The 21,157-nt window shown below is 37.4% G+C and overlaps 3 protein-coding genes and 1 pseudogene across 4 annotated transcripts in view; 2 read left to right on the plus strand and 2 right to left on the minus strand.

The window, feature by feature from the left end:
* The window catches only part of szt2 (SZT2 subunit of KICSTOR complex), a 114,188-nt gene extending 112,287 nt beyond the window's left edge, over nt 1-1,901 (minus strand). The window contains exons 1-2 of the mRNA XM_016483899.1: nt 1,792-1,901; nt 716-841 (exon numbers count right to left, since the gene is read on the minus strand). Of these exons, the coding sequence (XP_016339385.1) occupies nt 716-841; nt 1,792-1,815 (150 nt within the window). The 5' untranslated portion in view covers nt 1,816-1,901. The remainder of the gene's footprint in view (nt 1-715; nt 842-1,791) is intronic.
* Nucleotides 1,902-2,836: 935 nt separating this feature from the next.
* LOC107686783 (mediator of RNA polymerase II transcription subunit 8-like) lies at nt 2,837-4,011 on the plus strand. Its single transcript, XM_016483900.1, has 4 exons — nt 2,837-2,848; nt 3,338-3,425; nt 3,512-3,748; nt 3,847-4,011. The coding sequence occupies exons 1-4, from the start codon at nt 2,837-2,839 to the stop codon at nt 3,909-3,911; spliced, it is 402 nt and encodes a 133-aa protein (XP_016339386.1). The 3' UTR covers nt 3,912-4,011.
* Nucleotides 4,012-4,494: 483 nt separating this feature from the next.
* LOC107686784 (mediator of RNA polymerase II transcription subunit 8-like) lies at nt 4,495-5,334 on the plus strand (annotated as a pseudogene).
* Nucleotides 5,335-13,198: 7,864 nt separating this feature from the next.
* pbx1b (pre-B-cell leukemia homeobox 1b) overlaps nt 13,199-21,157 on the minus strand; it is an 80,480-nt gene continuing 72,521 nt past the window's right edge. The window contains exons 7-9 of one of the 2 annotated variants that reach the window (XM_016483885.1): nt 20,003-20,115; nt 18,239-18,328; nt 13,199-14,817 (exon numbers count right to left, since the gene is read on the minus strand). In XM_016483885.1, coding sequence (XP_016339371.1) covers nt 14,725-14,817; nt 18,239-18,328; nt 20,003-20,115 — 296 coding nt within the window. In that variant the 3' untranslated portion in view covers nt 13,199-14,724. The remainder of the gene's footprint in view (nt 14,818-18,238; nt 18,329-20,002; nt 20,116-21,157) is intronic. The other variant, XM_016483886.1, reaches the window with a different exon arrangement.

Here is a 21,157-nt window from a genome sequence, read left to right on the forward strand (position 1 = left end):
ACTAATTAAAATAAATGTGCATTACCATTTAAAGCTCTGGGGTCAGTAAGACTTTTTTTAAAGAAACTAAAACTTTTATTCGGCAAGGATGCATTAAATTGATCAAAAGTGTTGGAAAAAGGCACTTTTGGACTTTCTAAAAAAGAAAAAAAATCACGATTTCTTAAGCAGCAAATCAGCATATTAGAATGATTTCTGAAGATCATGTGACACTGAAGACTGGAGTAATGATGCTGAAAATTCAGCTTTGATCATAGAAATAAATTACATTTTAACATATATTCACATAGAAAACAGTTATTTTAAACTGTCAAAATATTTCACAATATTACTGTATTTTTGATCAAATAAATGCAGCCTTGGTGAGTAGAAGAGGCTTCGGTCAAAAACCTGCAAGCCCCAGACTTTTGGACAATAGTTTATCAGAATGAAATCACCTACGAATCACCCTTTTCTCGAGATCATTGGTCTCAAACTCAATTCCTGGGCCATAGCTCTGCACAGTTTAGCTCCAACCCTAATCAAACACACCTGATCCAGCGAATCAGTGTCTTCAGCATCACTAGAAACTTCCAAGCAGGTGTGATTTGGAGCTGGTTGGTGCTAAACTCTGCAGAGCTGTGGCCCTCCAGGAATTGCGTTTGAGACCACTGTTCTAGATATTCACAGAGCCATTAGTCGATTACAGAATCAAACCAAACCCGCTCTCTCTCACCAGCTCAGACAGAGGACTGGGCCGAACGGCCTGATTGAGCCGGTTGAGGAACCAGGACAGACGCACGTTGCGTGAAATCCTGTACTCCTCTTTCATCAGCAGGTACACCTGCTCAGCCTCCTCCACCTTCAGAGAGAAAAACAGCAGAAAACAGCCAACATGGGAACAAGCACTTGCATGTCAATACAGGAGCAGATTCCTGGATAGAAAGCTGGTCTTTGGTTCTTGCTTTTTTGACAGATACACGGACAACATTAATCCTGATGATGTTGAATGTGTTGTAGTTACGCTGTACAGCAAATGTTCACCATCTAACTTCAGTTTCACATATACAACATCATTAAGATAATAAAAAATAAAGGTCCTTTTACATGTTTACAAATACACAGGCTAAAAAGAAAATATTGTACGTGTGTATAAAAGTACCTTACAAAATAATTTAACACACAAATGCTACTTATATGTTTGTTTGTTTGCATTTTTCTAAATTAATAGTGGCCCAGGATTCTTAGTTATCCTTCCAGAAACAAGTAAAAAGTAGTATAGAGCTAAGCAAAAAACACCAAACAAAGAAACACAATTGTTTATCATACAAAATAAAATAAAATCAAGAACAATAGTTTGACTGTCAATAGCTTGAGTGTTGAAAGACACTGCAGTGTTTATAACAATTTATATCCACTGCTGGACAATTTCAAAAAGCTTCAGCTACATTTGAAGAAGAATCGATTTAACTAACGTTACATGCAGTGTGTCCACATTTAATTTCACTGAAGTATATGAAGAGCATGTTGTTGTTGTTGTCTGAGGGAGGGGCTGCAGACTCATGACAGAACTGCATTAAACTGATTTACTTCCAACCTACGCCTTAAACCTCTCCCAAATATCTCTTATTTAGTTAACAGGTTAGAAAAAGGCATTCGGTGCAGGAATAACAGAATAAAAGTCTCACAGGTTTCCTAAAATCGACGGATTTTCTCCTGTTCTGTTTATTTGCTCTGCTACTTAAGCAGTAAACAATTCCGACGGAACTGAACAAAACAAACAAACTCGGTCCAAACAAGAGTTTAGTTTACCTCCTTGTCCTGTCTGTCTGCCATGCCGTGCTTCTCATTACTGGCAGGTTGACTTTGAGCGCGTTTTAGAGGCTTTGTGTGTCAATAAACTGCAGTTCATCTGACTGCAGCCGCTTCACTTCCTGTTCCCGAATTCAAAATAAAAGCCCTCATATACGTTTATAAATACACAGAGAAAATGTTATATTCGCATTAATTATAATATGATTGTTTTTAATGTAAATCTAACTTATTAAATACATTTCGAGAGAAAAGTTGAAATGCAAATTTATGTATTATTCCTAATGAGTTTGTTTAACGTTAGTCCCATGTGCTTAGACGTATTTTGGACTTCATCTTTGGCACACAGACATCAACTGGAAATATCAAAAGTTGAGATCTTAGTCTACATTTTCTTCTGATAATTAAATTCGAGCAAACAGACTACAATACTTGTCTCAAAAGGATGCGGCGATTCTATTTACAACTAACGTTATATATTAGAAAAGTTTAGGAACCGTTCTCTCGGGCGCGTTTTGAAAGCCGGACTCCTTTTGCTGCTGCAAGTGTTTGTTTACTTCCGCTTTGTTGTGCCGTTTGGTCAGTAGCTTTGAAATGCAGGTAAATTGTTAAATGTTTTTACTTTAAGTTTATTTTTACAGCTTTTTCATAAAAACTCACTTACAATTAATGACGCAAGCACGCATGCAGTTTGCGAAAATAGACCTTTTTTGTGTTTGCGTATAGAATGCTGGCATGCTCTAAACTGCAGGAAACAAATGTAGCATTATTGTTATTTATTAGGTCAAATAAGAGCTGATGGTGGTGTGTTTGTGTTTTATTTCGACAGCAGCGGGAGGAGAAGCAGCTGGAGGCGTCTCTGGAGTCTCTGCACGCTCGCGTGGCTCATCTCAAAGGTTCCCTGCATCCCTAGTTGTTGCTTATAAGAGTATTTGCATACATAATTACTTAATTTTATTTTATTTGCTACTTTATTTTGGTTGATTTGTATATTTTACTCCCCAAAAAAAAAAAATTTCACCTTTTTTCACATTCGTTTTTGATCATGAAAATCAATGTAACTATTTTTCTTAAGACCATTTAGCCTTTTCTAATAATAATGATGCTGAAAATTCAGCTTTGATCACAGCAATAAATTGCTTTTTAAATATTACAATAGTAAACAGGTATTTTTTCACACCTGTTCATTACTGTTTTTGCTGTATTTTTGAAATAAATGCAGCTTTGGTGAGCAGAAGAGACTTCTTTAAAAACAAAACATATTACTGGCCACAAACTTTTGAATGGTAGTGTATCTTCATAAAGAATAATTTAAATTATTTTTTAATATGCTTATTTAATATTTTTTTTTTAGTGTTCATATTGCAAATACCACCAAAGTCACCATTCCAATAAAAAATGTAAAAACTGTATTTTTTTTTGTTTTTAATGACCGAAGACCACCTAAGGATTAACCTTTAAACTAACATTGACACTGCTGTAAACACATTTTAAATGTGAAATGTATAAAGGCTGGTTGTTGAATTCTGTTCTGTTATCTTTTTAGAAACAGATCCAAACACTGAATAAACTTTGCTCAAATCTTTTGGAAAAGCTGAATAATCCTCGTGACGACAGAGACTCTGAAACCTCAGGTAGGTTAACCGTTGATCCTAGTTTAATATTTGCAGATTTGTCATGTGTGCAAAGCCATTGATGTTAAATAGATGTTTCTCTTCAGCTTTGAGACAAAACAAGCCATCCTTCAATCCCGCCGACACAAACGCTCTGGTGGCAGCGGTGGGGTTCGGAAAGGGTCTCTCGAAATGCAGACCACCCGGATCTGCCCCTCCTGGTCACCCTGGACAGCCGATGATGTCAACAGGTCCCACACTACAGCAGGTCACAATCGCTGGGACCACGGGCCATCAGGCCGGCATGGGAGGACAGGTCGCCCAACAGCAGCCTGGACAACCTGGTACCACATTTAATAACATTCACAAACACATTTACGCACAAAAGCACCATGTATCATGCTCCTGCAATGATTTAATTCTACACGTTCTATTTGAACAGGTAAAATGCCCAGCAACATCAAGAATAACATCAAGTCTGCATCCATGCATCCTTACAACCGATGAGTTTCGTTCAGAAATGCTGCGTTTTGTGATGCGACGTTTGGTATATGAAGCCAAAAAGCTCATTTGTTTTGTGCATTTTCAATAAAATAATTTGTTGAAATCGTGTGTTATCAAATTTCCTTTTGCCACATCAGATTTCAAAGAAATAAGTTCAAATGTAGTACTGAGAAACACAACAGAGACACTGCAGTGAAAGGAGCACTAGACGTCCTAAACATAGAGGTCTATTTCAGTCACTAGGTGGCGATGTTGGCTTTTTGTTGAATGTGTGTCCGAGGGCTAAGTGCACTGCCATTCAAGTTTGGTATAATAACTAATACTGAAGTATAGCTAGTACTTGTATTCATCAAGGATGCAGTAAACTGATCAAAAGTCACAGTAAAGACATTTATAATGTTACAAAAAGTTTATTTTTTAAATAAATGCTGTTCTTTTGAACTTTCTAATTATCGAAGAATTATGGAAAATAAAATGCATCATGGCATCATGTTTCTTGAGCAGCAAATCACCATATTAGAATGATTTCTGAAGATCATGTGACACTGAAGACTGGAGAGAGAGAACTACAGATCTTTCCTGATAAACTCGCAATGGATCTGTCACTATATGTTTTGAATTCAGGCCCTCAGTGCTGGATAATTTCGCCCTTCTGTCCGGGCAGCTGAACACCATCAATAAGGTGTTAAAAAACGAGAAGACCCCATCCTACAGGTCCCAGGTCATCATCCCCCTGCTGCTGTCTGAATGATGCTGAAAATTCAGCTTTGATCACAGGAATAAATTGCTTTTTAAATATTACAATAGTAAACAGTTTTTGCTGTATTTTTGAAATAAATGCAGCTTTGGTGAGCAGAAGAGACTTCTTTAAAAAAATTTAAACATATTACTGGCCCCAAACTTTTGAATGGTAGTGTATATTATATAGAATAATTTAATTTTCATTATTACACGGCCCTGTGGAATACTTGATTCTGATTGGTCAGTCGTGACATTCCGAGGTATGTTATCCCTCGATAACAGACCCCATCCTACAGGTCCCAGGTCATCATCCCCCTGCTGCTGTCTCCTGATCGATAGATGAAGAGCTGGTGGTGAGTGTATTCACCGAGTCACTGCTTATGACAGCATCACTGGCTTTTTAAGATGCTGCTACTTCTGTTACAGAAACTAACAGAGCAGCGGGTGCCTGTGTTCAGCCATGAGATTGTGCCGGATCATCTCAGGACCAAACCTGACCCGGAGGTGGAGGAACAGGAGAAACACCTGAGCGCCGAAGCGGCCCGGATCGGACCTGAAGTAGCTCAGGTAAACGAATCCACGAGGGTTCTTTACTTGACTTAACCGAGCAACACCGTAGCAACCATCTAGCAAGGCCTAAATCCCTGTCTCCAGATGATAAAGGTATTCAGACTAAATGAGCCTTCTGTAACCCTCTGGTACACCCTTCTGATTGTCAGTGCTCAAAACAGACCGAAAACAATAACTGTTTTTTTTTTTTAATGAAATGAATGTACTATTTTTTGATTATTACACGGCTCTGTGGAATACTTGATTCTGATTGGTCAGTCGTGACATTCCGAGGTATGTTATCCCTCGATAACTACCGGTAAAAGCTAATAACATAGGCTCATCCTGGTAACAGCAGTCGGCACTGTACTCTTGAACTATTTTTTCTTGTTGGAAGCTTTCCGTTCAAATATTATTTAATCTCAAATCAATATTTCGCATCTAATTATTTACTTATGTGGCAAGTAGCCGTGTAATAAGCGGGATAATGTACATCTGGTGGTGAGTGTATTCACCGAGTCACTGCTTATGACAGCATCACTGGCTTTTTAAGATGCTGCTACTTCTGTTACAGAAACTAACAGAGCAGCGGGTGCCTGTGTTCAGCCATGAGATTGTGCCGGATCATCTCAGGACCAAACCTGACCCGGAGGTGGAGGAACAGGAGAAACACCTGAGCGCCGAAGCGGCCCGGATCGGACCTGAAGTAGCTCAGGTAAACAAACACACGAGCCTTCTTTACCTGACTTAACAAAGCAACACCTTAGCAACCATCTAGCAAGGCCTAAATCAAATCCCTGTCTTCAGAAGACACAGGTATTCAGACAAAAATGAGGCTTCTGGAACCTTCAGGTATACCCTTGTGATTGTTGGTGTTTAAAACAGATCGAAAAACAATGTGTAAACTTTTTTTTTTCTTAATGAAATTAATGTATTGCATTTTCATTAAATAATATTTATTCTTTAAAATTTTGTCTTTCGTGGTACTAGACAATATTCACATCTATTAACCATTTATTTCTATATTATTTCTATATAATCATTTTTATATAATTTGTATATAACACAAATATTAGAAAAATTTTTTACTTTTTTATTTTATATAGTGGGAAATAAAGCAAGAGTATTTAAATGTGCATATAGTTATCCCTCGATAACTACCGGTAAAAGCTAATAACATAGGCTCATCCTGGTAACAGCAGTCGGCACTGTACTCTTGAACTATTTTTTCTTGTTGGAAGCTTTCCGTTCAAATATTATTTAATCTCAAATCAATATTTCGCATCTAATTATTTACTTATGTGGCAAGTAGCCGTGTAATAAGCGGGATAATGTACATCCAGCCAGTTGTTATCTCAGAATAAACCCCTTCAGGCTGATACAAGACCCCTCCTTTATTCTGCGATAACAACCGGCTGGATGTAGACATTATCCCTTACTTAATTTTTAATATGCTTAGTTAATTATTTAAATTTTCCATTTTCATTACAAGTTTAAATGTTGACTTGGAAGCTTATCTTTCACAATTTCAATATTTAATGTTCCTCATTGAGGAGATAAATGTTAAGAGTACTGACAAATGTGCACTCTTTTGTTTCATTCTAGCCTTCTTGCTTGGTTTTTCAGTTCATATGAATGTCTTAGTGATCGCAGATGAACATTAAACTTCTGTTCATAGCCTCAATAACAAAAAAAATTACTAAAAGGTGCTGGTGTAGTACCATTGACGTTTGGACATGTATCATGGTTTTCTATTTATCATGATAATCGTGCACACACTGTACAATAGAAAACAGAAATCTATTTGCTCGATCATCACACACTTTAGGACCATTTTTCTTTGAACCCCACTGACTGTTACCCGTGACACATGAACCTGACAGCAGCAGCGCTGATCCCAGGACATCACACACCTTCAGCATCACCTCACACCGCGCAGGTGTTTAATGGTAAATCTGCAAGTGAAAATGAAAGTGGTTTGGGACCCATTTGAGCCAATTAGCACATCAGGAGCATTGGCGGGTGATACAAGAACCTTCTCAGCGGATTCCTAAATGTAATCACATTCCTAGATGCGCACATAAATTAGGTATAAAATTTCAGTTCCCTTTTGTGTTCTGAAGGTGTTAATGAATACATAAGAGGAAATAATTGCTGAGAATGAACTGATTCAACTTTTTTGTCTCACCAATTCAGACAGCATCTGCAAATATTTACCATTAAACATGGAAGAACTGTAATAGTAAATGTCAAAATATAGCAGTTTGCAATAGCATGTATAGCAATTGCTAAATCTTTTATTTTGGTTCTTTGAAATGGACGCTTTCATTATTAGGAGACTTGATATCAGATGACATGATGGATGTAGTTAAAGGCACAGCTCGCTCAGAAATTAACATTCTGTCATCTGCCAGTTTCTGCTCCCCGTGGCCTTCCATAGTATGGAAAGCTTTGATTTAGAGTTTGTATTGATCAAGATGCATTGCTCTTGAAATTGTGTTCTGGTTCCAGGTCACTTTTTGATCAGTTCAAGTGCTCAAATGAACTTCAGTGGATTCATGTGGCCAAAAACACAAGGCAAACTGTTGAGTGCAACTGGGATCTGGATTTAAACCCCAGTTCATCCATATGAATGTTTGTTTTAATGAGCCAATCAAAATCATGCCGGTGGATGTATAGCAGGAGTTAGAAGCAATTATCATGCATTTTATTTAGTGATTTAACTGGAATGGAGAGCAGGTCCCAGATGAGCAATAGAGACTAGAGCTGTGCACTCATTTGACTGCAGTAAACATGCACCTAGCAACCACTCATAACACCCTAGCAATGAGTTACAACCATGCAGAACGCCTCTGCATTTCAGTATAACCATCAGACCAATGCACTTAAAACCAGTGGTAAATATAAGCAGACGATTCTTGGACATTTTGCTCTAAATTACATACACCCATACTGAAAATGCAACTTTTGAAGCAGTTATGCGTATTAAAAAATGTAAAGAATGCAAAGAATGTTTGCGGTGTGAGAATGTGTGCAGTTTAAATTGTACAACTAAATGTCTAATAAAACTACACTGCAAAGGTGGCAGTGGCACAGAAGTGCTTCTGATGTGGCATTTAGCCGTCTTTAGACTAATTGATGCTGTTGGCATAAATGCATTGAGTAACTGCACCTTTATATAGTACTGATACTAGCGGCTGAGGTGGATCAGAGCAGGCATCATTTGCTTCTCCATCTTTTTAAATTTGATTAATGTCATTCGCAATGCATCATGGGATTGTAGTTCTTTGCCTCACTAAAGCCATTAAATACATACTCTTATACCTTTGTCTTTTTGTTCGTTTTTTGCTTCAGATAAAAGTTGGTACTGTTGTGATTGCTGGTTGACTCAGTTCATTATAGTGCTTTAACAAAGACTTTTTAAAATCCCTATGGAAAAAATGAATGGAAAATAAAAATGCTTCCAGGGGCCAGTTGCATAAACATAGATACTATGTTAAGTCTGTGTCTTAAGAAATATTTTGACCATCTATCAGTTAGCCAAGAGATAATCAATCTCACTTTTCTGATTAAAATTGGGCCAATTTATATTTTTGTAACTGACTTGAAACAGTTATGACCAGACTACATGAAAACAAATGAGAAGGCTAACTTTTTAGGACCAGTCTAAGCAGTTTATGCAACCGACCCCAGAAGCAGTGCCGCTGAAAAAGTAGGAGGCACTAATGCACTCTATTGTGTTGGCAAATATTGTATGGGCAAACGCCACTTCAGAATATGTTTTAAAAAGTTATAATAACAACAAATAAAATATTTGTAAAAATGTAAAAAGTTGATTTGTTGTTATTTGTGTGTTTATTACGGAAGCTTGCTTCTGCCACGAAAAAAAAAATAAAATAAAGGTTTGATCAGAATTGTGAGATTTAAATTTGTGAGTTGCAATTGCGAATCCAATTCTGTGGAAGCTCACAATTCTCACAATTTCGTACAGTTGCAAGTTTATCATGCAATTCAGAATTATGAGATAGAAAGTCGCAATTACCTTTGTATTGTGTATTCAGTGTGGCAGAAACAAGCTTCTATAGTTTATTGTTCTTGTTGTCATTGAACGATTCTATCATCTATGATTTAAAAAATGAAGTTCACAGATTTTCGAGTGTGAGTCTTGCTGTCATATTGCAGGGCATTTCCCAGCATTCAGCCGACAGGGTGATGTTTTACTGACAGAGGCACTGAATGTGACAGCGGCCTCCTGCCTTGAGTCTCATCTGAGTCTCAGACTCCAGTTCTTCTGAAAACTCGACTGTGTGCAGAGAAATATAGAGCTCAGGAGATCTATACTCTCCCACATCACTGAGCCCAGACAGAAATAACAACAAACACTGACCCCTGTAACCCTGAGAACACACACTTCAATAACTTCTCAAACAAATCAACTTAACCTGACCCTACAAAGCAGCGGAATGTGTCAGAAAACTGTAAAATTGCGAATCAAACAGCCTTTCTGTTCTGCCAAACGCACTTTTAATCCTTCAAAACAGTGATAATTGTTTGACAAGAAAGACAGAATAGACACAGGTCTGGATGAGCAGGAGGACTCTGACAATCTGCCATCGGCTTTGAGGGATATTGAGCTTGTATCCGCATCAGCCCTTCGCTTTCGCGCTCTGTTTGGAATCTGTGTTTCAAAGAGATAAGTTTGCTGTTTGTCTCGAGGCGCTGTTTTCAAAGATGCGCAAACGCGCGTCTGATTCATTAACACGAGCCGCTTCAGGCGCTTCTCACAAAGCAGCGCTGTTTAACTTCCAACACCCACATCGCGAAAGTTCATCTCGTCAGAGCTGGCAGCGTTTCCGCGATTGTCGACGCGTTCTGCGCTTTGATCCGCACGGAAAGGCTCTTTTTGGGAAAGTTGGTGATCAGACGCGCCTGACGGACGCAAACGGGACACAGTACGTCCTCCTGAATTAAGCAGAAAATCAACACCAACATCTAACCTGATCTCTCTCCCCGGCCCTCTGTGACAACGCAACGCGAGCCATCGGGGAGGAACTTTACTCTCCTGCTTTGAGTTTGATGGCTCTGAGGTCCCCGCAGCCATGCGCAATTCACGACCCTCACGCTTCAAATTCTTCGCTCGATACAGACGCGGCGCATCCTCCCTCTGGACGCGCGAGATCCTCGCTGCTCCGTAATCCCCGCGCACGCAGCTTTAATTCCTGAGAGCCGTTCCCATCCCATCCCATCCGGCCCTGCGGCGAGCTCGTGAGGATGAGGATGAGGATGATGCGTGTGCATTGTACTGGCATTGATACGCTACATCACACGTGCATTATGCAGAACGCGCAAACACGCACGCATGTTGTTTTTACAGGACAAGCGCATCATAAAAGCCTCATTCTGTTTATTTGACCTCATGCTCCATTTACAGCAGATGGATGTCATTTCAAAACTTTGGGGGGAAAAAATAGGCTACACTGCATTTCTGGGATCTTTATGTTGATCTAAATGAAAAAGTGAATTTGTGAGTCTCATTGTGGTTTTATGGTGTTGCCTATTTATTTTTTCTTACAGCGTCCGTATAAAGTATATGGGTCAGTCTCAGAATTTGTCTTTGTTCCTGCCCTTTGTATTCAACCTTTCTGTGACAGACATTAACCTTTACAAATAATGGTTTGATCTTTTTGACATCATGTTATTGTTTTTTTGTATCAGTGTTTCATTGTGAATGCACTTATATAATTCCAATAGTTAAACACTTTTATAATGAAAAAAAGAAAAAGTAATGATATGAGAGTTTGAAAGAAAAAATAAATATATATATTTTTTATTTCAGTTGTGTTTCTCTGGAAATTTGAGTGTGAAAATTCAGAAGAAACCCTTTCAGATAATAAAAAAAAAAAGATCCATAATGGTCATTATACTCATGGTTAAATCTTCAAAGAGTTTAATGTGTTGTATCACAAGATACCATTTGATATAACAGATGAAATTGGGCACTGATCATATTTTAGTGTTACATGCAGAGCTTTCAAGTAAAGACCATACTTAAAGGGTTAGTTCACCCAAAAATTAAAATTAGCCCATAAATTACTCAGCCTCAAGTCATACGCAAAGCCGACCTCCATATGTCATCCGCCCAGAACTGCTTACGTTTACAACAGTGAGCGCAAGCTACATTAAAGTGATTATTACGTTTTGAATATGGATATTTTTCTTACAGGATGACCTGAGGGTGAGTAATTTATGGGCCAATTTTCATTTTTGGGTGAACTAACCCTTTAAATGTATATACAATAATTTTTAAAGCCGCCTTTTTTCTAATTTATTAAATGTACTAATTAGATTTTTTTTGTATATTTAATGTTGTGTACGTGTTTTCTTCTGTGATTTGCGCTGGTGTTTTGAAGCTCAGTCCAGCGGTCTGATTCACTCAAAGGTTCTTGCTCTGAATCAATTTCAGAACAAGGTCCCGCTCGTGGCGAGTGAAAAATGGACTACAGAGAGACTCTAAATGGTGGCCATCAATAAACGTGCGGCGCTTTGCATTCATCTTCCCCCCTTAATTTGTTTTCCAGACATCAGTCCCTCGGCTGCTGACCTTTGAGAGAGACGCTCCTGAAGCAGCAGATAGAGTGAGACGCTTCCCGCCGAGAGCGAGTGTGTTTATGAAGTGCAGGCGGGAAACAATAGACTGAAGCAGCGCATTTAACCGCCGGAGCCCTGCATCTCACACAGACACGCTGCTGGAGTCATGTTCCTACAGTAAAACAGCAGCTGCTAAGAACCTGAGGGTCATTCTCAGGAAAACCCCCGCCATTTGGTCCTTGAAAATGTCAGGTTTTTGTCATTTTATCATTTCATTTGAAAAGGTTATTCAGATTAGTGGTCAGCATATTTAGCTATAAGTGTTTACAATGGTTACATGTGTGTTTACAGCCTAGAGCACAATGTGCATGAACAAATTCACAGTGGGGGGAAAAAAGCATTTAAAACAAAACTACACATTGAAAGCATAGGCAAAAATATAGGCAAGCTGATTTTTAATATTAGGCTATATAGCCAAGTTCCATGACAATGAACTGGACATGCAAATTGGATGATATCTCATTGAAAAAGTTACATTTAGAGGTTACATTTATTCATTAGGTTCATTATTCTGTTGCAGATAACACACGAATTGTGCTGTTTCTTGAGAATGAGTGTTTTACATTTTTCTGCAGGTTTTTAAACATGATCTTCAGCTGCATCTCAAAGTCTGGCACATTGTGATTTCTTTCAGTCGACATCAGCTTAAAATATATTGGTCACATTTGCAACCTCTGAGGGGAAAAAAATCATGCATATCAGCACAAAATCAACCAGTTTCATCTGAGAGAAGGAGATACATGCCATTGCTCTTTTCTTTTCATTTTTACTGTTTGTTACAGAACATGATCGGTCAGTGACTAGATCAGTATTATTAGAAGTTATTTTTGGAAATATTTAATATGGTATTTCCAATTCAAACAATAGAAGAGTTCAAAATTACCCAGTTATATATTAATGATATTTCACATTTTTCAATTTTCAGTGTTATTTCAGTTAGCTAAAAGCAAAACTAAAACAATTCTACACTTGAAATAACATTTCTGCAATCTTTCCAGCTGTTGCCAAGGCCACTTTTTCTCATTTAGTTAAACTTGATATACTAAAATAACTAAAACTGAAATAAAAATTAAATTCTCAGTTTCTCTGGATTTACTAGGTATGGGCTCTAGTAAAATGATAATATTTGTTTTATTCCATAAACATCACATTTCCATCTTTTTGCATAAATGACAGAAAACACAACAAAATCATCCCCTAAATTAATATGAAAACTGAAAATATAACACAAATTAACTCATTCACACAAAAATAACACACTAACTGAATATGAATGCACGAATGAAACCAGACACCAGAGAGAAACATATTGCAACAAAAGAAACTATTTATTTGGAATATGCATTACCAGTACAAATGAAGAGACCCAAAAACCTACACCTTGTTAGTTTTTCTTCACAAAAACGAGTAGGAATCAAAAAGACAATAGTTTGCCGTTCCATTTTATTCCTTTTATACATATGCAGAGATCTTAAAAGTTAAAACTTGACAAGAGGACGTCTCTGCGCTTGTTTATAAAAAAGAAGAAACATTCAAAAACACTGCAGGAGTTTAAAGAACAAAAGACATGCAACAAAGTAAACGTGATGTCTTACAAACCGCTGTATATGCAAAAACTAAAAGCATCATTACATGAGGCTTTTCTGAATACGGTGCTGCTGAGGTGGGATCTGCTCCGGCGATGAGACGGCAAACCAAAGAAAGACAATGACCCACACTATCTAGAGCTCCAAAACCTCTCTACATGTCTCATTCTCAATCAACTGAGCAACTGTCAGGAGCAGAAAGCCTGCGCTCATCACAGCGCTTCCGTAAAGACCTAATCATTTTAGCCGTTGTTATGAAAAGAGCAAAAGAAGAGTAAAGGTGCACATCTACATATAGAAGCTAGCGCGCATTCACATTATGCTTGCGAGAAATCAAATATATGGCCGTTCGTATAGGACATCAGAAATGAGAATCGGCTATTCACAACAGGAGGGCATCAAAAATATATCCAAACCGATTTCTGCATTTGTGTGCCATCGTGAGCTTTTCCTTTCTTCTCAAGAAACACCAGTGGATTTTTGGTTTCAGGTATAACGCGCCGGGACGCTCGTGAGAAACGCATCCCAGATTTTACACAATTTACAGCATGAAGGATGTGATGTGAACGGAAGAGCGGACACGCCTGTGGTTTTTGGTATCAAGGTCGCCCGGAGAGAAGGCTGACATGGAACGAAACCGGAAAACAAAGTGATTTCACATTTGGGATTGGTTCACTTCTGATTGCCTTTTATTGCATTCTGATGATGATGATGATATATATAAAGGGATTTGTGTGTCTGTACATAAACATCAGACAAAAATTAATCAAGATTACATGAATAAACTGAAGCGTGACGCATGTGAATCTTATTTAAAATGCAAAATAATGATACCGTTGTGCTAATAACCTTCAGAAATGAATATTTCGATATCTATGTCTAAACCGCATTGCCTTTATTTCTCACTAAAGCAGGGAAATTATGATCTTCCCTTATGTACACAAACCAAATATTCCGCGATTCAAAGCAAAGGTTATTAGACGAACAGAAATCTAGTTCAGCTCAGATGCAGTGCAACCTGCTTTTTCAAGCACAAGTCTATTATAATGTAAAACGAGCTCCTAAAGTGATGTATAAAAGTACTTTGGCACTATGGTAAAATTGCAAAAATGTTTCAAACATAACGTGATGTTTGTTGTGACGATGAAGGCAGGGTTGACATACAGTATAGATGCATGTGTCTAGTCTAAAGGTCCTGCTGTCTCGGTCTGGATGTTTGAGAGGTAGCATGAAAACGTTTGATGATGCTCTCTGTGTGGTGCGGGGATGGAGACAGTCCGTGTGTGTGAGGATCAGTTAGAGGTGTCGGAGTGAACGCTTCCGGGTCCTTCTGTGGGGGAGGTGACGGAGGACGGGGTGGTGGGGTCCTGCCAGCCACCGTTCGCCTGACGGAGAGACAACACACATACACACACACATGCCATGAGTGAACAATCAGGCACATTTTGTGTCATATAAAAATTGCAATATCAGAGAAAAATGGCCTGTAAATCAATATTTCATAGTCAAATCCATTGATCTCAGTGTGTAGAATGTGTCATTTTTATCAAATGAATAAAAATTAAATCATTCATTTTTTTACTGGAAACGTTGAATAGATTGTTTTTATTTCCAAAAATAAAAGGGTGATGTGCTACATAAACTCTCACAGGTCAAAATGACCCAGCGATCGGATATATGTATGACATTTTGCATTTTTAAAGAAAGGAGGATGTTTTACCAGGGTTATTAAAGTGGACTAAAACTAAAACCTAAAACATTTTTTTTTATTTTTTTCATAAAAAAAAAAAAAAAAAAGTAAATATATAATATATATATATATATTTTTTTTTTAAAATATATAGTTGTTTTTCAACAAAATATAAAAGTGTTATGTTTATTCCTTGTTGAATAAATCTAACAATTATTTATTTATTTAAATACAATTTATTTTCATTTTATTTAAAAAAAATCTACATTATTCAGAAAGGACACATTTAGGTTTCTTGAGCAGCAAATCAGCATATTAGAATAATTTCTGAAGAATCATGTGACACTGAAGACTGGAGTAATGATGCTGAAGATCCAGCTTTGATCACAGCAATAAATGATAGAAAACTGTTAAAAATATTACAATTTGAAATATTATTACAATTAAAAATGTTCTATTTTAATAGATTTTAAAATGTAACGCAGCATTAAAATACAATATTACTGTTTTAAGTGTGTTGTAGTGTGTTTTAGTCAAATTAGCAAACACACTGTAAGATGTCAAAAACCCTTTGTCAATTAAAACATTCTCAGTAATTTAGTTGGCAGTGCTGGTTTCTGTCAGTCTGAAATGATTACGTCCTCAGAAAATAGGAATCAGCATGTAAGAGCTCTGTGTGTGATGCCTGCCATTTATACTGACACACACACACACACACACACACACACACACACACACACACAAATACTGAGAGGCAACAAGAGAAAAGAATCAAGACTCCCAGAATAAAACAGGAATCAGTGAAGGACACTGAGAGAATGAAACACGGAATAAAAACACAGAGACGCAGCAGAATCCATCACTAATCTCACAGACAGCAGTGAAAGCAGCGCTTCAGACATAACACTGCATTTCACGGCATCACGCCGGTCTGTTCTTCAATCAAACCCAATATAAGAACAGAAGAAATGTCTTAAATGCTGCTGGTGAATGCACGCTTTAAACCAACATCGACGTCATCTCTGTAATTTGTGTGCCACTAATGCTTTCTGTTTCTCAATTTCACATACAGCGGCCCCCAAACTATCTGAACACTTCAGTCACAATTAAAAATGCATGAATGTCATTGCATTAGATAATAAAATATCAAAGCAAGTGTCATTCATTTTAAAGAAAGACACAGTACAAGCAAAATGAACTGCGCCACTTTGGTTGTGTAACGCATTTGTGAGGTGAACTTATCTAATGCAGTGACATTCAGACATTAATAACTGTCACTTAAGTGTCCAAATAATTTGAGCAAATGTGCATGCGTGATATTTCAGCTCTGAATGGATGAGCCTCATTTAAATCTCAAATTAGCTGATATATGTGCTCCTGTGAACAGTCATTTTATACTGATGCAATAATTTGCAACAAAACTATAAATAACACTCAGGATCACACATCATCTGACTAATTAATATAAAAGGATAAGGATGCATGTAGATAAAATGCTATTAAATAATTTAATAGAGACAGCATTCACGCTTTCAATATATATAATAGTCAGAACAGTTTAGATTTTGAATTTGCATTCATTATGTAAATCATTTTAAGATTTAATTAATTTCAAGTACACTTTTTGTAACAATATTATGGACAATACTATACACTACCATTCAAAATTTGGGGTCAGTAAGATTTTTAAAAACGTTTTTGAAAGTCACGAAGTTTGCATTAATTTGATCAAAATAAATAAATAAATATACAGTAAAAACTGTAAAATTGCAAAATATTATTACAATTTAAAATAACTATTTTCTATGTGAATATATTTAAAAATGTAATTTATTCCTGTGACCAAAGCTGAATTTTCAGCATCATATGCTGATTTGCAGCTCAAGAAACATTTCTGACTATTATCAGTGATAAGAGGTTGCAGATTAATACTTTTGTGGAAACTGTAAAATATTTCGTTTTTCCGAATCCTTTAATGAATAGAAAGTTAAGAAAACAGACAGCAGTCATTAGGAAAAAAAAAAAAAACTTCGCAACATTAAAAAATGTCTTTACAGTCACTTTTGATCAATTTAATGCATCCTCACTGAATAAAAACATTAATTAAAAAAATCGCTGCCCCTTATATTTTTGAACATAAATATAATATATTATATTTTATTATATATTTCTAAACTTGACCATGGGAACTGTGTATATTATGCAATTTATTGGGATTCAAAACAAATGTAATGATTTATTCAGTGTGAATGCTTTGTACGGTATTAAATGCGTTTTGAAAGCACTTGATGTGAACCGAGCGCCGTTCTGTGTGTTTGTGCATCACAGTCAAGCCCACAATTCTCCACAAAAAAAAGCAGGACGGGATTTGCATACATTCGTGCTTTTCCCGCGAATATGTTTGATCTCATTAACATACGGCCGGCGGAGCGCGGCAGATCGGGAGCGGGACGGAGACGCTGACCGGCCTCCCCCTCTCCTCCTCCTCCTCTCTCGTTCTCGTCTCGGCTCGCTGTCAAGGCCATTAGCTCGGCAGGAACCTGATCTGAGCAATGTGCTTGGATTGCTGTCCCAAGTCCACACTCCGCTCCCCGCGTGTCTGTCGTATTGATTTTCCCCTTTACCACACGGCTTGTCGCTGTGAATCTTCTCGGCGCGCCAAGTTGCCAGCAGCGCCCCTCCCTTCCCAAACACACAGGATGTCCTCCTACGAGGGTTTTACCATAGGCGCGCGGCTGTATTTTTAGCGCTGAGTGTTTTTGTGCACCGCCCTTGGGGGGATAATCAGGGTCGGGTGACTTTGGGGCACGGCGAGGGGCCATACATTTGCAGCCGGTGTCACCTGTTCCCGTCAGCGGGGCGCGTGGCTGCAGGTGCCGGGCCGATCTGATTGGATGTGATGGGCTCAGACAGACGTGGGGCCACTCTCGTGTCCACGTCTCGCTGGGCAGCACGCCGCCCGTGGCGCTTGCGACACACAGGCAATCAACTAAGTGACCACGATTCCCAGACAAGTCACACTAAGTGGCATTCTGAGCCCTATGGCTTTGAAATAATTGGTAGAGGGCAAAACAAGAGGAAGGGGGAAAAAAATAAGTGTTTTTTTCTCGCCTTACATTGATGCCCTGCGGACTGTACATCTGGTTTGCTGCGAGGCCGTCACTGTATCCTCCTGTCTGGCTGATAACATGGCGAAGGGTATCCACCTGAAACATCACAAAAACAACACGGCAAGGTCAGAGCGCACGAAATGCGAACGCAAGGTCGCAAACAAAGCAAAGTCAGACGACACGACAAAGAAGAAAGCAAGGTCGAAGAATGCAAACAACAATAAAAGACGACACAACGACAGACGTACAAACACATGATGACACGCGAACAATAAAACACATTACAAAGCCTGTCTCATCATGGCTCTGTTCTAAAGCCTAGTGAGCTGCCTACCTAGACAGCATTCTCCATATGCTGCCTTATAAGATTCCTTATTTGGGGTAGTAGCATTGTGGACATTAGAATGCATTAGAACAAAAATGATCCAAAACTTCACTCTAAAAAATGCTGGGTTAAAAAGGGACAAACCCAGCTATGGGTTGTTTTGACCCAGCGGTTCAAAACAACCCAACCGCTGAGTCAAAACAACCCAATAGCTGGGTTTGTCCCTTTTTAACCCAGCATTTTTTAGAGTGTGAAGACAAAACAAGAGAAATGTTGATTAAAAATATACATACCGTACTGTTCAAGAGTTTGCGGTCACCAACTTTTGTTGAATTTATTTGTTAAAAAATAAAGTAAAAATGGCAAAATTGTGAAATATTATTACAATTTAAAATAACTGTTTCATATGCCGATTTGCTGCTCAAGAAACATTTCTGATTATTATCAATGCTGAAAACAGTTGTGCTGCCGAATAGTTTTGTGGAAACTGCGATACATTTTATTTTTCAGAATTCTTTGATGAACGGAAAGTTTAAAAGAACTGCATTTATTTGAAACATAAATGTTTTGTAACATAAATGCCTTTACTGTCACTTTTGTTCAATTTAATGCATCCTCACTGAATAAAAGTATTCTTTCAGATAAATGAACAAATTAAATCTTACTGACCTCAAACTTGTGAACAGTAGTGTATATGTCATGCAATACTGAAAAGCAAACTGAAAGATTTTGCACAATTTATATGTGTATGTTTATGCGTATGCTTAATTGTGTCATTAGCAGCTCTACTGAAGTCATTATTTGAAATGCAGTCAATTAATGGTTAACCGATATTGATTTTATTAATTTTTTTATTACTGATGCCGATATCTTAGAGAGCAGGGTGGCCAATATAAAGCCGATATGTATGATATCACACTATTTAATATAAAGATGCATAACAAGTGCAGAAATGAAAATTATATTTATTTTACATATATTATGTAATTACATATTCATATAATAAAAATGTGTACTTGGTTAAAAAAATACATCTGTAAAATAAACATTAATTTAGATGACAACTTCTTGATTCTGTGCTGTCATAATAAAAGTCCTGCTTTCAACACATCGGCCAAACAGACAAACATTTTTGGCCTATGCCAATAATGAAAAAAATCCCAAATATCGGCCGATATATTGATTGACCACTACTGTCTATGCACAGTGTTTCAAATCAGGTTCAAATTCAGTCAGCTTCCTATGTAGGCAGTAGACAGAGAGGCGGTTCACAAGCTTTAGAAACAGAGAAAATTAACAATATCTTAAAAAATATTTTCTTTTTTTAACACACACACACACACACACACACACACACTAGAAATATTCATCATGTTGCAACACCATGAGCTGCAGTGTGTGTGCTGGTGCCGTGAGGTTTCTGTAGTGATTTATAGACACTATACCTGTGACTGCACATTGGCTCCCACCTGAGAGCTCTGGTACGAGTCCCCGTTCAGAGACTGAACACTCATAAACAAATCGCCAGAGTTTGACATGTTAAAAGAGCCAGCAGAACCTGAGAGGTGCACAGACACAACAGAGAGACAGAACAAGCCAGAAAATATACACAGCACACACATATATTATGTAAATAAAAACTTATTTCGGATGCGATTAATCGATTGACAGCACTAAAAAATTTATCAAAAACAACAGGAAACACATTTACAATATTACCAAATATGTCTATTAAAAAAAAAAAGCTGTTCTTTTGAACTTTCTATTCATTAAGGAATCCTGGAAAAACATTTTCAATGGTGTCCACAAAAATATTGGGCAGCACAACTGTTTTGAACATTGATAATAATCATTAACGTTTCATGAGCAGCAAATCAGCATATTAGAATGATTTCTGAAGATCATGTGACACTGAAGACTGGAGTAATGAAAAGAGCCAGCAGAACCTGAGAGGTGCACAGACACAACAGAGAGACAGAACAAGCCAGAGAAATGAATTTGAAGAATTCAAGAGAGCAGAAATGCAGAGTTATAGTTAGATAAGCTCTTCAGAGCGTAAGATCCAGCAGCCCATAAAGAAGACAAAGATTAAGAATCGATGCTAAGCAGGAGAGATCCAGCTAAAAGCAAGAGAAAGCTGACGCCACAGATAAAAACTCAGATATGTGCATATTTGATTTGAATTTATAATAATAATTGAATTTCTTTTTTCAGCTAAACAGAGATATGAATCCAAAAACAACAGACCCAGTGAGAGCAAATGCCATTTTTTTAATTTAATGCAAACAAAAACATGTTTGTGAGAAAGACATGTAAAATCTTTGATTGATCTTGAGTCAACATTCACATTTGCATATGATTTTATTTATATAGTTTGATGTTTTCACACATCTTTTTTTTAATTAGAAAAACTTTTATAATCCATAACTGTTTTTGTTAGCTTGTTAAAAATGTACACTACTTTTCAAAATTTTGGGGCGAGTAAAATTTAATTTTTATAAGAGATTGATATTTTCATTTTGCATATTAAATAGTGCTGTCAAATGAATAATCGCGATTAATCGCATCCAAAATAAAAGATTCTGTTTACATAATATATG

Source organism: Sinocyclocheilus anshuiensis, unplaced genomic scaffold, assembly GCF_001515605.1.
Source record: "Sinocyclocheilus anshuiensis isolate Anshui unplaced genomic scaffold, SAMN03320099.WGS_v1.1 scaffold958, whole genome shotgun sequence".
In the NCBI taxonomy this organism is placed as follows: domain Eukaryota; kingdom Metazoa; phylum Chordata; class Actinopteri; order Cypriniformes; family Cyprinidae; genus Sinocyclocheilus; species Sinocyclocheilus anshuiensis.

Excerpts from the sequence above, each read along its gene's own strand:
- LOC107686783 (XM_016483900.1), top strand. Across the intron at positions 3,426-3,511 it reads CAGAGACTCTGAAACCTCAG|CTTTGAGACAAAACAAGCCA; the intron begins GTAGGTTAACCG and ends GTTTCTCTTCAG. Across the intron at positions 3,749-3,846 it reads ACAGCAGCCTGGACAACCTG|GTAAAATGCCCAGCAACATC; the intron begins GTACCACATTTA and ends CTATTTGAACAG.